Raw genomic sequence first — 17,810 nt, 5'->3', positions numbered from 1 at the left:
TGAATGCAAATGCAAAGGCTTTTGCGTAAAAAAAAAAATGGCAACACCTTAACCGTAAGAGATTGTACTTATGATCTGCCGTCGTTTTCAGGACTCGGTTCACTCGTTAGCCCTCGCCCGTCCGCTGTCGCTTTGAGTTGTGAGAAGCATACATCAGGCTATACGTCCGTGGATGTTCCCCGCTCCCATTACAGCGAATCAGCAGTGTAGAAAACAACCCCATCTGCTGCACCGCATGCACTTTTTTATTGTTACGCACACTTCTGCCCCTGTAATGTGGATTCATTCTGATATGTATTGATTTGGTGTGTGTGTGTGAGAGAGAGGGGAGCTTAGAGAGAAAGCAGAAAGTGTTTTAAGTTTAAATAAAACTCTCGCTGACACTCAAATGAACAATGTGGTCTGAAAATCAGCAAGTGTTGGGGATGAAAATAAACAATAGCATCACATGGGCGACCCTGGATGCTCCTCATCATCACCGCTGTAACCTAGCGACATCAGTCTGTTTAATTAGAGTGACTAGACAGAAGAGTGTCCTTTGGTGCAACAGCGGATGCGTTGTCTGATTTCATGGATAAATGTTTTATGTGTCCCAATCAATGATGCCAAAATATGGAGGTTTTAGTTCAAATGCTTATTGAAATGCTTTTTGTCAGGTTTTTGCATTTCTCTCCCCAAACAAATGCTCTTTTTTCGTCACATATTCTTTGATATCTGTGTGGTGTAAACAGAAGAAATGTCTTTTTAAACATATTTTGATGGGGAAATAATTGAACAGCCTCTACGCTTTATAGAATATTTTTGTAGAACAAGTGTCATATATTTTTCAATCTGTAACGAGCATTTTTAATACATGGCGTCAGATTGAATTCACTTGGGCTGTTTGATAACGATAATAGAAATCAATCTAAATTAGTTCTTTGATTGATTCTATGTCTCACTGCTGTCCTTTATCATTCCTAAAGAGCGCAGAGCAACTAATTACAAAACGATCCCTTTGGCTCATTAGCTTCTAATGACTGTTGGAACTGCTGAGCCACTATAACTATATAAACTATACTGTCAAGATGTCACTCACAATGTGAAAAAACTGCAACTAATCACACTTAGAAATGTATTTTACTTGATATACATGTGTTTTTCCACATTGTCTACATTATACGTCCACTAAAAGAGCTTTATATCACTCACATTATACATATTCAGAAATAATTTGTATAAAACCAACATAGAAGCCATATTCAGGTTATTTACTATCCACTTGAAATGTATTTTAATTTTTTTAAATTTCAAACAAATCTGTGTTTTAAAATAATTACTTTTATGCAATATTAAAGCAATATTGTAGATTAAGAGATTATATGTCAATCCATGAAGCAGATTGATGTTAAGTATACAAAAACCTACAAAATAATCTAAATTTGTGTCTCTGCCGCCTCTGTAAGGCTCCACTTTTGTCACTGTCTTGAGCTAAACTTCCACTTTATGGCAATTTCTTTGAAATATACTGGATATATTCATCTTTTATTTTGGACACGCAGCCAGTTTTTCCCTTCAGCTCCACTGTCTTGGCCTCATTGTGAACATTATTTGATATCGAGTAGAAATTCAGAACAGTTATGGTCGGTTCCCAATCAGATAACCCTCCTGATTTTATGTCTACTTCCGCCAGCAGTCTCAAATTTCCACTTATATAGATCTTAAAAGTGCAATGAGCATGACATTCAATGAACAACTTTATGTCCCCCAAAGGACGCGTTCCTCACTCAGCCATTGCACGGGTTTTAGTGCCACTCTCCTACTTTGGGCTCGTATAACTCACAGGTGTTCCTGCGGCCTTTAACGCAGATATTGCATAATGATATAACAGGGTTATTACCATGACATTTGTTGAGCATGTTATTGCTCCCTGCACCAAGAAGCCCTGTGATTTAGGGGATTGTGTGTCTTGTTCTGTGTAATTCTTGAGACTTGAGTAAAGTGCAGATACCTGAAAATTCTACAGTCATGATGTATTTGTTCTTCGTAAATCTTCTTTCTTCTTCTGAATCATTAGTCGTGATGGAACCGAAAGTCATTCAGTTCCACGCATAACTTTTCAGGATTAAAATAGAAATGTTCTGTCTCCCTTTCCTTTGGATTTCTTATGGATTAGTGCACCAGCTGTGTGTCAATACTACAAACAATACGGCTCTTTAGCTGATGATCAAACCCACAAAACACATTTTGTACACGACAGGAAGCTGGGAGGACGGTCAATACTAGAAAGATCTCATATTGGAGAACATCCAAAAACTTTTCATAGAAGTCATACAGGGAAATAAGAATTAATCTCACAGTTTGTTGACCCCCACATTTCATCACCCTTTTAAATCCACATTTTGCTTCATCGCCAACATCCAGCATGACTCTTTCTAGCTCATAGTTTAATGTTTATGTGAGCGCCATCAGTTTCCCAAGATAATTTCTCTAAAACTAAGAGTCTGTCCCAAGAAATCCCATGAATACTAATGCTCTGCTCCCTCGCTCCGTAAGCCCCCACTAATGCCCTTTCTGGAATATTCCTTGCCTTTGATAGGATTAGAGTTGTGTTTAGCACGATAAAACCAATGAAGCACAAAAGTGCAAAGGCTGCATTTATGGTCCAGCCTTCACCAGAATTTAAAAGGGGGAAATATCAATTGAGGCTAAAGATCGATTTTAGCACTTCTCCCCTGATAATGTAAATGTAAGAGAAATTATATAAAACGGTCATGGAGAATGGCTTTGTTATGGTGGCAATATTAATCGTTTTTTAGGTCAAACGTGACTTTTAGTGCAGTAAAAGTTTTCACACGGATTGGAACAAGACTTTATGTGTCGGATATGTGATTTCTTTAATAAAAAAATAAAATTGCAGCCACCATATGGGATTTAAAGAGATTTCTATGTTCTTAAATTAAGGCCATTTAACAGGAAGGAATATATATATATATATATTTATATAGTTAATGGTGCTGTGCAGTTTCTTATTCCAGCTTCCATTAGTGCCAAGTCATAGAAGAAAACCTCCCACTTTTTAAAGTATATATTTCATTATTTCTATGAAATAATGCTATTTCCTAATGATTATTAAAGTCAGCTTTCTGCAAGAAGACAAATTAAACGCATTAAAAAATAAATATCACATTCATTAAACGTTTCTGTGCTGCTCTTCTTGTTCCCCAAAAGCTTAATAAACTAGGGAGCGATAAACTTATCAAAATGTAATTACCTTTTACCTTGTTAATACAGCTGTTAGCGCCACGTGCTTATTTTGATCGGTGCCTCTCCTCTTGGGAACTTTGCACTAATGAAAGGGTGTCATGTTAGCTCGGACCATGATGGATCGAAAGAACTGAACCTCTTGAGAGACCTCTGGTCCAGCAAAGGGGGGCGTCTGCCAGGGGAAAAAGGCCCAGAGATGTGATTGATGCCGCTGAACCAAAACCTCCAGGCAAAGCTCAATCTGGATAAGCTGCTCGTTGTCCAGCTGAAAGCTCCAATATCAACAATTTGCTGATGGAGTCTGGACAAGTGAACATGATAACATCTCAGTATCCTTTACAGCTGCTTTGTTGTTTTCCAAGGTGCCCGAATGTAAAGAAAAACACATTTCTGTTTCGTATATTGCTTTTGTGATTTCTGATATTTAAACTAAAACAGAAAATGTAATAATTTGGACAAATTTCACAGCAGATTCACTGACTTCACATCCCATTTGAGACGTGATGGAACAGTGTGGTATAACTGCAACAATCATGCTACATGCTACAGTCATGCAGTTTAGCAATAGCTAAACGAGTGATCCTTTGTGTTTGGAGTTAACTTCTCCCCTCTCTGAGCCCAAAGCCCCCCTAATTAGGTTTCCAGTGCTGTAACTCACTGGCTGTCTCACTGAAATCCCTGTGAAAGTTTGGATTTGGCTGCCTCATCACCGCCGCCGCTGCACATTGGCTCATTTATTCCACCTCCTGACATCGCTTGCCGGAAAAAGAGTCTCCCTCCTGCAAACATTTGTAAATCAGTGGAGAGCTCATATCAACCTTGACCAGCTGTTCAAAATGAAGCAGCGAGGAATAAATGCTGAGGCCAACTGGAAAGCAGAAATTGGTTAAACACACACACACACACACACACACACACACACACACACACACACACACTATGAACATGAATGACAAGTTTCTGTTTGCGAATCAGAATGACCAAATCTCTAATTATGAACTGCTTGACATTGTGAAAGAGACAGAAAAAGACTTGTAGTCTCAACTTCTGAACAATTAAAAAGAATCGTGGTATCTCATAGCCACACACTTTCAATAACTAATTATTCGACTTTGAAAGGGCCATTTAATGGTCAACATTCAAATAGAAAATGTTGTCTTCTTGATGAGAGTTGGCGGTGACTTCCTCATCCAGTGGAGATTGGTTAATTGGACAGGAAGTCACTGCACCCAGCCAGGAAGTAGTCAGGCACATAAACCCCCATATACATACTGTCATTTTTACACTGTGCGGATGAAAAAGAAGAGAAATATTGTGTAAATCTGTGAGCTTAGAGTTGTTTCTCAAGATACTGACCCATTCCTTTTAGGTCTATGAGTTTAAAGTCCTTCCTCTTGCCTATTTTAGACGATTCAACACAGTGTTCAAGTAAAAAGGTTCAAATATTATTTAATGACCGTCATTCCTAGACATATATAACCGCTGCATTCATTAAAACTGACGTGATGTACGCTTTCAGTAGAAGTCATGCCTCCCTGTTCGCGGCTGAGAGCTTTCCCATGATTCGCTCTGGTGTAGCATTTGGCAGCGCGCCACATTAATCGCCGGGGTATAATGGGAAGACAGGCCTATTGACCAGTAGTCCAATAGGACAGAGGGCAGGACATACAAATCAAAGCTGTCCAGCCACATATTGACCGGACTGTCCACAGGACGTGAGATTCATTTGCCGGGTGACGGGCGGGGGGGGGGGGGCTGAGCACAGGACAGGAAGTCACAGGGATTTGATTCAGACCTGCTCAAAATGATGCTTGAATATGTATTTAAAGGGCAAGACTCCAACGCTGGTTTAATCCTTTCACATAATCCCGACCAGGATGCGCTGTCTAGAGACATGAGGCTTGTTTCTCCTGCTCAGCTCATGCTTGTTAGTGTGGAGGTTCAGTTGGTGCGTGAGTGATGGAGGCGCCTCCAGTGTTGACCTGTTGATGGTTTGGGAATCAGCGTGCTCTTCTGTCTTTCTTGGCACTCTATTACTGTCTGTCCAGTCGATAAGAAAAATGGCCTGGACACATTTCAATGACTTCTTTTTAAGCTTAAATATGAAAAAAAAAATAAGATTTTTAATTCAACTCCAGATCCATAAAATTCTTTATTATCTTAGATCAATGAGCCGTTCAGATGAGTAGCTATCTGTACATAAAAGTGACAATAAAAGGATATGGCTGTACTTAGTTTGAAGCTTCATTCTTTTTTTCTTTTCTTTATTATATGTCTGATCGTCCTTGAACATGGTTTATCTGCACAGTCATTTTTTTTAAAGTATTTGAAAGACAAGAACTGTATGCGCTCATAGGAAGCAGCCATTAAATCTTCCTCCCTTTGTGATGGGAACAAACGGTGAGCTCCCCCATTACTGAATGGATGCGAGAACTTGTACTTTTGTTTATGTTTTATTGCCAGCTGATACATCACAAACATACCAGACCTCTTCTTCACAGCAGCTGCATTTTTCAAACGCGATCACTTCTGTGAAGCCTTCTGTGAGAGACGTCGTTTTGCTGCTGAGAGCGGTGAAGAATACATTTGGACATATAGTGACACCTCTGTTATTAACCAGCCCAGTTCATCAGGAGTGGACTGTGACTGTCCCCTTGTGGGCAGAGCAGTGAACATCTTATGTTGGAGGCTGTGAGGTCACAGGTTCCCAGTCTTTCCACACAATATTTTATTTTTTTTTAAATCAGGGTCAAACTTGTCAATAGACCGTGTACAAGCCTGAAAGGTGAAATAATAGTCATGGTACAATATCAATATTTTTTTCTACATGTTTATTTTTTTGTAGCCTATTGTAGCCTTTATATCTTCATGTTTGAGTAGGACTATTTGATTTGGCTACTAATAAATAATATAATTATGACGAAGAAGAAAATTCATGTCAGTGACAGTCAGTACAAATAACTATAGTACAAATAACTTTATAGTTTACCTGCAGCCCAAACTTTAAAATAATATGCTGCTGATCCCCTGATGATTTGGTCAGATGATGATAATAATAATATTAATGAAAATATTTTTTTTATGAAGCACCTTTAAAAACAGAGTTAAGTGCTTTGACAGTCAAAGCAAAAGGAACAAATATAAACAGCATATAATACAGATACAATTAATAAAAAAGCCATTAAAATACATTGAAATAAAGAGAAAAGTAATTAAATTAATTTAAAAAAGGTGCTTTAAACGCCCTCCGTACTACTCCACGTACAGACACAGATCCGTGTCACGGTCCGTTCCTGGAGGAGGTGCACGGAGCAGCGGGCGGTGCGGACGGACGGACGGACGGACGCGCAGGCCGTCACCGAGCGAGCGGCGGACTTTGATCCTTGCAGACGACGCGGAGGAGCAGAGCGGCCGGAGCTTCCAGCATCAGTAAGCCTTTATCACATTCTACCGCCCGGTGTTTGTTTTTCTTTTCCTACGGTCGTCGCATTAAACGGCGCGTTTCTGTCAGACATCTTGCATGACTATATTTATTTCACGCTATCGTCGCTGTTTTCTTTTGGCTCCTGGCGACGACAGTGATGCGTTTACTGGTACCCTGTACCCCGATACGTCTGGATTCCCTTATTCATTCCTATTTGCAGAGGGGGGGGGGAGGGGGCACATAGTGATCCATAGCAGGCATGTTGACATCAAATGCTTGATTAGCGTGATATGTAAGGGCAACCTAGGTTCAATAACCCTGAATAATACTGATCAATGATGAAGCTGTGGTTTGGCTGTTTTGCAATTGATTAAAGACAATGCATTGATTTGCAGTGCTGTGGAAGGAAGATAGATAGATAGATAGACAGACAGACATTTCTACAATGTAATACAATAAACACTGCAGATCAATAACCCCACACAGCAAGGACATACACCACAAAAGAGTTGGTTACTCATTTCTCCCCAACCTCTCCGTTTGCTCACAGGTGACGAGCTGGTTTTGATGATCACTTCAGATGCTCGTGGAGAACCGTAAAGGAGACTCACTGGGCCACTTAACCTCCTCTTTTAAGGATAGAAGCCACTGAAGCCTGATGACAACGCTAGGTTTTTCCCACAGCCGTGTGCTGTAAGTATCATGTGTGTCCATCAATAGCTTCCTCTGCTCAAATTGAATCAAAGTGTAAATGTGGTTTTATTGTGGTTTGCTCTGAAAGAGAAGTCCAGCTGGAGGCGAGGCTGCCCTGAGGCTGAGCTATGGGCTGTGGGGGGAGCAGGACCGATGCTCTGGAGCCTCGATACCTGGAGAGCTGGACCAAGGAGACCGAGTCCACGTGGCTGACCGGCACGGACACCGATATCCCCCTGTCGTCCATCCAGAGCATCCCCTCCGAGAACTCTGAGGCCGGCTCCACTTCTGAGAAAACAATCAGCCCCGGTAGGAAGAAAGACATACGTACAACTTAATTGGTCACCAAGCAGGAACGGACAGTAATTTACTGCCGAACAAATGAATAATTCATTCGTGGTTGTATGAATTAGTGCTTAATCAGGTTCCCACCGCAGAGGGCAGTGTATTTGCAATTCCAAGCTTATGTGTTCTCATGGATTTCTTTTGTTTTTAATTATGCCTTTGTGCCAGCGGTCGCTGTGGTGAGAGGCTTAATGTTTATGGGTAGACATCATTCTTGTTTACACGATAAGCTCAGGAATGACCAGAGGGGATTTCTTAAGATTTCGCACAAAAATCCACTTGGACTCAAAGAATAACTGATTAGAATTTGGTGGTAAAAGGTCGCTTGGCTATAACTCGGAAATTAATTTGCTTATTCAGACAATTTCAAGAAAATGTCTTATAAAAAAGACATTTTTTGGTCTGACATGGATGTAAAGTGCAACTTGTTGAGGGTGTCAGTTAAAATGATGTTTTTTTTTTCTCATTAGGACTATTTTAAACCAGTCTGATAGTAATATGATGAATGAATGGGCTTCTTCACACTCAGTGTGACACCATCCTGCAGGTGTTAACACAGTTTGCCTTTTGACGTCAAACACTTTCAGACGTGTTGCACGGCCGGTTCAAACACGAAGCACACGGAAAAAAATTGAAGTGAAGGTGAAAACCGGTTGTGGTGACCGTCATGCATCGCTAACACAAGGATGTGCGGCGGACTAAACATTCGGAGAGCTGTGTCCTTTTCGTTGTTTGTCCCCACACGCAGCTCAGAAACAGACCTGAATCTTGTTTTACTGCACTGCATTGTGGGTGTGTTTTTCTTTGAAGCCAGGAGGAAATGAATGGGTAAATGGACTTGGCTCTCATGGCAACAGATGCAGCGGTTAGTGAACGCAGGCACAGGAGCCTTGACGTCATTTTGAGGACAAATTCAGTTAAGATTCACTCTGCAGAAATAAAACGGATCCAGAATTGGCCAAATGACTCAGCTAGTGGCAACCGCAAAGAACAGCGGTGCCACAATAATGCAACATAACTGCATATAATACCTTTTTATACATTTTGTTTATTTGATATCAACCCTTTAAATGTTGTTTTTCTGCTCTCATTTTTATCTATGAGTGACGGAGGTAATGTGCTCTGAAAAACACTTGAAGTCAGGTTCCAGGAAATCTTTGTAAGCTTTAATAACTGGACTTGCTTTAGGCTTTTGAAGACGTTTCGTTTCTTCAGTTCCAGCGTTGAAGGTTTGTAAAGGAAGGTTCAGGATAAATCTGTGTTTTTGTCTCGTTTCAGTTCCAGATTTCTTCGAGGAGGGCCTCCCTCTTCCTGCTCAGGCCTACCTGAAGGTCTGCTCGGCGGTGTCAGAAGCCAGCCTGGACGACGTGAAACCCAGCAGCCCCCCCGCAATAGTGGACTCTCCCCTCAAGGAGGCGCCGTTACCGTCATCTGGCACCACAGTGCAGCGCAGAAGCGTTTTACACACTGAAGAGATTGTAAGACTCTCCACCTATTAACAATATCAAAGCACCTTCTCTACTCTTTTCATTTGTCGAATGTATAATAAGTGTGAGTTGCTGTCATGCTCAAATCAATTAGAGCTGAAAACAACTTGTGAAATAATTGATTGTCAGAAAAGTAAGCAGCAGTTTTAATAGTCATATAATCATTTTTTTTAAAGCAATTGTCAGTTCCAGCTTTCCAACTGAGACTATAATCTGCAGATGGATTAATGATGAAAATACAGCAAAATCAGTCTTGCATTTTTATAATATCCCATCTTTCATTCTTCACCGTCAGACAAAATGGCAGGACAATCGCATGTCGACCAAGCAAGTGACCATCACAGTGACACAGAGCATCCATCAGGTGGACAAGAACGGCAAAGTGAAGAAGTCCCTGACCACCTACGAGGTGATGAAACCCGTGGAAAACCTCAAACACGCGGCCAAACAAAACACCTGAGGGCAGGGGAGACGAGAGGACGCCAAAGAGAAAATGAAGACGGCTGTGAAACAAGTGAACTGACGGTTTGTTTAAAAGTCTTTACGGTCTGACGGCTGATGAAAGCACACGAAGGAAATGTACAATTAAGGTCATCATATTGAAAACATGGCTTATTTTCCTTAAACAAGCTTCAGGCTATATAGTATGTAAGATGTACTTCTATGGTACCCGTCTCACTGTTCTGTCTAGGAGACACTGACGTAAAACTGTAGGTTAGTCAGCGATAACACGAAACATTTCGCAGGATCAGACCATAAATAAATCACGTTTATCAAAGAAGACGGGAAATTACTTTGGCACATTTCAAATTCCTCAAGTGACCTAGAATCTAAAAAGCCTTCTCGCTCCTATTTTAAGATGTTTTTTGAGGATAAATATATGTGTAAAGCTATTCATGTCACGACATTGAATATTCACAAACTAGACATATAGATTTGTTATTTGACATTGGTACACAGCACGTAGCTGCTGCTGCGCTACGATCTGTATGGCTCAGGAAACGGACATGGATTGAGGTGATTGCACTTTTTACAGGAGAAGCTTGGACAGGAGTTTGTGACAACAATGTGAGACATTGTCCTTCTATGTGGTGTCGTTTTGTACAATACAGTGTCACATTTTCTTATCTGGTCGTTCGTGTTTTCTAATGACAATAAATTAAAAACAAGAACATTAACGGTCCTCCTCCTGTTGTCACAAATAGCATGTCAGATTGTGGCGTCTTCTCTGTTTTTCTACAAGAGTTTCAAAGTGGTCCGTTGGGGATCAGTGGCTGCAACAGCAGGTCTGGGATCAGCTTTGTGCTGAAAGCGTGTGAATCTGTTTTTGATCGTCGTAACGCATTCGTCCTGATCTGAACGACGGCTCCTCCTTCTCCAGCCACTCCTCCATGCAGAAATCCGGGAAGAAGAAACAGATTTCTCTTTGCGCCGACTCAACAGAATCTGGAGAGAATGGAGGGTGAAAATATGACAATTTAAAAACCTGGTAATCCTCCCGTGTGACAAGGCATGGGCGTTGGACATGTTGGACATTCACCTGCATATGAAGGACTGAAGAGTTACATATGACACTCAACATGCTTCCTACCTGAACCGTGAGTGGTGTTTCGTGTGTCCGTGAGTCCAAACTGGGCCCTGATGGTAGCAGGCGAGGTGTATCTGGCTCGGAACACTTTGGTTGGTCCCATCAGCTCTCTCCAGTGACGTATGGCGTCCTCTCTGGCTAAAACGTACGCTCGCATCGGACCACTGCGGGTGAAGAATTCGAAAGGCAGTTTGAGTCGCAGTCAAATATTACGCCGTCATTGTAAATCCATGACCCGCTCTGTGTGGCTGACATTAGGGATTCTCCAACACCGTCAGCATCCGGAGAAAGGTTGCTGTGGCAACTACCAATTTAGTGCTGCGAGGTGACATAAATGTGATTACAAGCACCTTTTGCAATCCAGAGGGGGCCATGTGGAGCTATTGTGAGCGAGCTACATGAGTATTTTCAGACAAATTGCTCCAAGGGCTGTTGTCCGCTGATAATTGAATCTCCTGTAGTTTGAGAAAATGATACATCGGTGACTTGCCGAGCATGAAATTGGAGCACCGTCAACTGATCTGTGCTTTTTCTTTGACAACCCTGTGGTTTATGTGGAATGGGGAAGAAAATAACATGTATCCAAATGTAATTCTAGCGGTGTCATGGTTTGGGAAAACGCTTACCTTGACATGAATTCAACAAGTCTTTGGTAGAAGAATCGCCCTAAGAAGCAAACAAAAGCAAGTTAAACAGCATACAGTTCATATAATGTCTGTTAAAATGGAAACGATTGGTCAGATGGAATCACTACAGCGGCACTTTGTTCATTTAAATAGATTCAAACACAGGTGATTTGTGTCCACACACCTGAATGTTCAGCGTAAAACCTCTCAGAGTCCTGTCTCCGCCACGAGAGGTCTTTCCATCTAACGATCACAAAGTTGTTGTCCAGAATCCTCTGGTGAAGAGCCTGAATGAAAGAATAAATGTTTTTACCCATGCTGTAGCTGATGATGATCAATAAACTATATCTAAATGTGTTAAATCAATACCATGTGGTAGCTTGTGCAGACACCCTTAATATTTTATAATTATTATATTATCTGCTGTTTTTAGAGCTGCCAGGGGGAGACACTTGAAAAGGTCATTCTTCTTTTCTGTTTTTAAGATAACCACAGGTAGTCCACTTCCTGGGGATTTAAAATGGCACATTTCACTGATGGAATAGTTCATGATTGACGCCGCTCTTTGGATTTTGAGGCTCGGGGCTTGTGACTCTATCGAAGCAGCAAATCAAGTTTCTTCTTTGGATTAAAGTGAGGGTATAGTTGGCTTCGAGCCTCAATTTATTACTATTCATTATTTTTTCTTTTTAGTTTGTAGTGGCAAATTGTGGAAGAAAATAAAATGTATACAGATACAAATACATTTTGGTAATATTAATGTTTAGTTTTGATTGGGCTGTGTCATGTTTTGTTTTTTAAATTCCCTGCAATAGAACAGAGGTAAAAATGGGACTGTTCACTCTGGAAGACTCACGTGGTGACAGCCCCTTTGGAGTAGCATATGTGGATAAAAAAAATTGCGTACGTAGTGTACCTGAATACTGAGTGAGGCTCACCTCCAACATCACAGGGTGAGCTACAGCATCCGGTTTGATGACCGCCAGGGTGAGCTGCATCACTTTGGACAGGCGGCGAGCCGTCAGTAACATTGTCTACACGGGAAAGACGCAACACCAGAGGTTATTACACATTTACAGCAGCGTGTCAACTGAGTTTAGCTGCGCAAACGTAGCGTTAGCGTAAACTAACGTTAATTTATCGTTAAGCGTACAACATGAAACCTAAAGGACGTAGCGTAAACCACATAAGCAGAAGCGTAGATTTTTTGGCGACTAACGTGAATAAAACTTTACAGTTAACGCTTATATTATATTTAGTTTCCACATTTAAAAGGTAACGTTACAAACATCCTGTCCAAAGTGACGTTACTGGTCAGTTGGAGGAGATAGAGCCGCGACGCTCGCCGCCATATTGTCGCCAAAGACTAAAAAAATAAACACTCGTTACTTTTTAATATCATCTTAGTCTACACTCCTTGCAAAAACACAAGTGATTTCTGTTTATGTAAATACGTACTGTAGTATTAACGTGGTTTGACGTTAATACAGGAATATGCGCCGGTTTGTCCGTCCGCCCGTCAATTCCGTCCCCCCAGAAACTAAAACCAGCGCACACCGCGTTCCCTCTGGGATACATACCCGTTAAAACTCACACAAACCATTATGAGCTAATACTAAGAGTGATATTTTAACAAACTATACATACAAGAATTGACATAGCTAGAGGATATTCTGTTGCACATTAAATGATCCTAAATAATGCCTTAAACTAGGACCGGTGAACTGGGGAGCTTGTAGTTCACCGTGGAAATAAAAAGATGGAGCCAAATGGGATTAAGTGCCTTGCACATTGGCACTACCAGCAAAGTAGATTCCTTCCGTATGCTTGAATTTCAATCCTCAAGTTAAATGACAGTGTCCCTCTTCACTACACTGACCTGCCACCCACCTTTGCCAGGTCAATGTCAACGAATGCTAAATAAGGAGAAATACCTTTTTGATTGTTTATTTATTTTTATTATCCCTGTTAAATATTATTATTATTATTATTATTATTATTATTATTATTATTATTATTATTATTATTATTATTATTGTTATATCCTCAGGATGCTGCATGTATTTGTTCCACAAGTTTAAAGTAGCTTTAGGATGGAGATCAAATAAAAGCAAAAAGTCACAACTCAACACTCAATGTACTCAAGTGTTTAAATCATATAAAAATAAATTGCCATGTCATATCTCATTGAAAACTGCATCACGTTTGATGAACTATGAATCTTTGGGGTTGGAAAAAATATGTCTAATTTCTCTTTCAGTATCAAAAACAATACAATTAAAGGACCAGAATGTCCTCAAATTGTCTCATTGGGACTTTTGAAGCTAAATCCTCAGAGCTTCAGAGCTGTCGCCTTACAATGCCGGCAAACACGTTTTAAAACCTTGAACTTTAAGTGAAGTAGTCGTGAAGTGTGCGTGTAGATTATGGCCATTGATGAATAGATGCTGTCTCTCTGGGGAGAGACGGCGACATGACAGATATTTGAATGTGGAATGTGGTGAACGTGGGAGATCAGACGTACAGTATGAGTTACAAACACCGAGCACATTCCAGCAATGCAAAATGGCCACACCCTTGAAAAGAGGAGGTTGTGTGTGTGTGTGTGTGTGTGTGTGTGTGTGTGTGTGTCCATGAGCGTGGGGTCGTTTGACATTCAGAGAGAGAGAATAGGAGGGAAGAAGGAGGGGGGGTGGGGGGGGGGGTGGATGTCCCACATAGGTTTCTCCCACCTGCCCATGTCATGTGACCAGGGGTGAAACCACAGCTGTTACCACCCATGAGGGGGATGGAGAGGGGGTGAGCAGTTGAATGGATATAACATAAAAAACCTATGTACTTACATACATCTAGAAAAAAAGAGTCTAATATTAATCATTGCTCAATTATCATCAGTTGTGTTAAATACTCAGATAATTTACTTAAGTAAAAGTATCAATAACAATGTGAAAATACTCCTTTACAAGTTAAAGTCCTAAATCATACGTTAGAGTACCATTAGCTAAATTTGTTTCAAATATTAAAAGTAAAACTACTTGTTTGGTAGAAAATAGGTCCTTGTGATTTACGTTTTATAATAAATTACATATAAATGCTGATCTTTGACTGCTGTCTTTGTGAGAAGTTTAGAGGCTAAATGTATCTGCTGACAACTCTGAGACGTCTATTACGTGACGATGAGCTCCAGCTACTGTTTTGTCAATGGTTACGAGTCTGAAAAGGTTCAGAACCATTGATTCAATCTTAAAAACCTTATATTACGCTGTTCTAATCCCATGACTGTCATTGTTTCTCCATGTTATTTAGGGATTTTGGAGCCAAAAGAAAACAAATATAAGAACTGCTCTCTTTTTCTTTCTGGGAATAAATCATTTGGGAGCTCAAAGAGACTGAATCCATGTATTGTTTCAACAGAACAGGTTTCAGGATGGAACAGAGACCACCGTTGATCACTGCTGACTCTTGCTTCAGACATCCTCAGCTGGGTGGCTGATTCAGCTGATCCCCCCCTCCTCCTCCGCTCACCATAAACCCCATCTCTGGTTCATTATGTCGCTGCTGCTGCTGCTGACTGCTGCTGCTGCTGCTGCTGCTGCTGTTGCCGCTGCTTCTCCTGCAGTTGTCGTTTCCTTTTGGTGGGAGTCGGGCAGCTGACTGACGACCCTCACAGTCGCCACACATTCATTCATCCAGCAGGAGCCACAGTAAAGGATCACGTGTGTGTTCCATATAGAACAAGGGAGAACATTCTACTGTGGTGGCAGACAAACGATGAATACAGTCAAATGATGTAAAACTCTATGTGCTGATTATGTATAAGAGATATAGTTTAGCACAAACTGGCCTAGAGAAAGTGAGTAATAAAGGTTCTAATATGGTACATATTTTTCATTCAAACTAAAATAACATGAGTCTGAGACGGGGAATGAAGAATGCAGTGTGGATACAAACAATACAATCTTATCAAATACACACTTGTTTCTTAAGTTGACCTGAAAACAGTATTGATATTTATTTAACTTTCCTATAACTCCCTCAAAATTAACTGGCATGTGAGAAATTCATGGGGAGGTTATTGGAAAGGACTGTGAACTTTTCTGCTCATTGTAAGGAACATTAATATTCACTTATAATATATTGACATGTGTTTTAATTGAGCAGCTCTATCAAGGGAAGTTCTCCGGTAATCCACAACTTCTCATAAAGTCAACACAATTTCCATTAATATTAATATTACTTTCTATGAAACGATCAGGAAATAACTCGTCATATATTCTTATACATGATCGTACACAGTGAGACATTGAGATATTCAGTTTACCACATGATTTTATATGGATGTATCCATGTTATGCACTGTTAATACACAGGTAAATTGTGTTTTCTTACTCAGGAGTGCATATTAAGTCTTTCTGCTTTTGTCTGCACTGAATCTAGCCAGTTATCATGTCTTGTGTACAGTTTGTCAAACGTCCGCCATCGACTCAAGAGTTCAGTTTCATGAACAGCTGGTGTTTTAAATCAAATGTGCAATGCAAATACATTAAACTCTTAATTATAATGTCATTGCTTTCGGTCTCTCTCATACATCTCAATTAGAGTTTCATCTAATTGGTGAGAAAATAAATCAGTTAGACGGTTTGACCTGTGGACTCTGATCCATCCGGTCACTCAGAGGCCGCATGGCGGCTACAGCAGGGCCATGTAAAGTGTGACACCCAGAACACTTTTATTACCTAATTGTTTGGTTGGTGAGAACAGTCGTGAATGTGTTTCCTGTCATCACACCTTCGGGGGGTTTAGTAACAGATCAGAGCCTAATTAGGGTGCGGTATTTCAAAAACCTGTATGAATGAACCTTATAGAAATAGATCATTAAAACCTTAAATAGAGATTCTTCACGATGAGATCTGAGCTTTTTTCCTTAGAATAAGTTGTTTCAAATCTAACGACCTCCAAGCATCCGTCTAAATCCCTCCGTGAATCTCGGGGAGTGTGTTGCCATTCACCTCTCCATCACCTGTTCTCTCTTTGAGCCTAAATGCCGGTGACCTTTGACCTTTCCGCTTCATTGCTTTACCACACGGGACCAGGCTTCGCTGCAGCAGCTGTGTCAACCTCAGCCTCGCGTGGCAACTGGCGTGCCCAGGGAAGGACAGAGTGGCGTTAATGTCAGGCCACGTAATGAGTCAGCAACATGGCTCCGTTTTATCTTCCTTCACTTTTACACGTTGCATTGTTATCCATTACCAGTTTTCAGGTTTTACTTTTTTAAATATAGGTGCTGAATATGTTTGCCCTAATCATCTCTCACTATTTTCATTCTTATTCATTGTTAAGACTTTCTTTGTAAGTACTTAAAGACATTATTTGTGAACATAACCATATATTTCTGACACACGATCAATATCTCCACATGGATTCAGACGGGAGACTGTTTGCTAACGATGATTGAAGTTAAATTGTCAAATAGTCCCCCTCCTGCGGGGAGTTTCCTCTAAAGAACGGGGGGTTAATCTGCGAGGTTGTTCCCATCCTGTGCATGTGCAGGACCTGATCTGGTGTCAGCTGCCAGTTTATTTATACCGGTAGAAATCCATGCTATCCATGTTGAAGGAAACTGCTCTGGGGTAAGTCAGTCCAACTCGTATACCTGCTGTCCTGAGGGAAATAATTTCCTCCTGCCAAGAAAAGTGTGTTGTGACCTCCCCAGGAGCAGCGGGACGTTGGCAACGGGGCAGTAGATGGGTATGACGGAGGGGAACAAAGCGATTAGCAAACGAGGGCCCCGGTATGTGAACACGGGTTAAAAATAACCTCACTGACCCAATTTGTAGATAACATGCAACTCAGCTGCTGAGCCCCCCCGCGCTGTCTTCCTCCCGTTTTGTCTTAATTGTTAAAAAAACGAACTCTGAACTTCTACGATTGGAACTCAAATAAATGAAACAGAAGACGAGATGGTTTGCCGTGATGAAAAAGATGCGTGATTAGATGGGAGGATTTGAGAGAGCCAGTATGTGACAGCGATGTCCCCTCAGGAGGAACAGCGGGATTAACAATTTGTGTCTTAACCATTGTGTCCGGTGTGAGCCACTCAACAAAAAACAAAAAAAAAGCCATCCGATAGTCCCAGCACCCAGATATATATCTGGCAAGGCCTCGGCGCATAGCTGACATTAGTGGAAATGTTGCATTTGTGATACACCCTGGCTTTGGGCCATGGGAAATATTGAACAACTGTCGAATTTAGACAACATCCTGTGGTCAGGGGACAAAAACGGGAGCTACAAAGATGCGGTGGGGTGGCTATTTGTGGCCGGCGAGTGCCTCGAAAATAGCGAGAGGTTTAAGTTTCAATATAAGCCCCCCTCTCTGAGCTGGAGCTTTCTGTGAATGAG

The 17,810-nt window shown here is 41.0% G+C and overlaps 2 protein-coding genes across 2 annotated transcripts; one reads left to right on the top strand and one right to left on the bottom strand.

The window, feature by feature from the left end:
* Positions 1-7,456: 7,456 nt before the first annotated feature.
* baalcb (BAALC binder of MAP3K1 and KLF4 b) lies at positions 7,457-9,662 on the top strand. Its single transcript, XM_084030332.1, has 3 exons — positions 7,457-7,672; positions 8,987-9,186; positions 9,491-9,662. Exons 1-3 carry the CDS (start codon positions 7,492-7,494, stop codon positions 9,653-9,655), a joined length of 546 nt encoding a protein of 181 aa, XP_083886458.1. The 5' UTR covers positions 7,457-7,491; the 3' UTR covers positions 9,656-9,662.
* Positions 9,663-10,471: 809 nt separating this feature from the next.
* nme6 (NME/NM23 nucleoside diphosphate kinase 6) lies at positions 10,472-12,932 on the bottom strand. Its single transcript, XM_084030331.1, has 6 exons — positions 12,868-12,932; positions 12,348-12,443; positions 11,594-11,696; positions 11,410-11,449; positions 10,787-10,947; positions 10,472-10,641 (listed from the first exon to the last, which is right to left on the bottom strand). Exons 2-6 carry the CDS (start codon positions 12,438-12,440, stop codon positions 10,490-10,492), a joined length of 549 nt encoding a protein of 182 aa, XP_083886457.1. The 5' UTR covers positions 12,441-12,443; positions 12,868-12,932; the 3' UTR covers positions 10,472-10,489.
* Positions 12,933-17,810: the final 4,878 nt, after the last annotated feature.

This window comes from Eutrigla gurnardus (genome assembly GCF_963514095.1).
Source record: "Eutrigla gurnardus genome assembly, chromosome: 16".
In the NCBI taxonomy this organism is placed as follows: domain Eukaryota; kingdom Metazoa; phylum Chordata; class Actinopteri; order Perciformes; family Triglidae; genus Eutrigla; species Eutrigla gurnardus.
The sequence above is the reverse complement of the archived record's forward strand: the minus strand, read 5'-3'. Positions and strand labels throughout refer to the sequence as shown.

Bases quoted from the DNA above. Each gene is read 5' to 3' on its own strand.
- baalcb (XM_084030332.1), top strand. From the start codon at position 7,492: ATGGGCTGTGGGGGGAGCAGGACCGATGCTCTGGAGCCTCGATACCTG. The intron at 7,673-8,986 runs GTAGGAAGAAAG...GTCTCGTTTCAG, and splicing joins TGAGAAAACAATCAGCCCCG to TTCCAGATTTCTTCGAGGAG. The intron at 9,187-9,490 runs GTAAGACTCTCC...CTTCACCGTCAG, and splicing joins TTTTACACACTGAAGAGATT to ACAAAATGGCAGGACAATCG.
- nme6 (XM_084030331.1), bottom strand. From the start codon at position 12,440: ATGTTACTGACGGCTCGCCGCCTGTCCAAAGTGATGCAGCTCACCCTG. The intron at 11,450-11,593 runs GTGTGTGGACAC...TTTGCTTCTTAG, and splicing joins GTTTTACGCTGAACATTCAG to GGCGATTCTTCTACCAAAGA. The intron at 10,948-11,409 runs GTAAGCGTTTTC...CTTCACCCGCAG, and splicing joins CTTGTTGAATTCATGTCAAG to TGGTCCGATGCGAGCGTACG.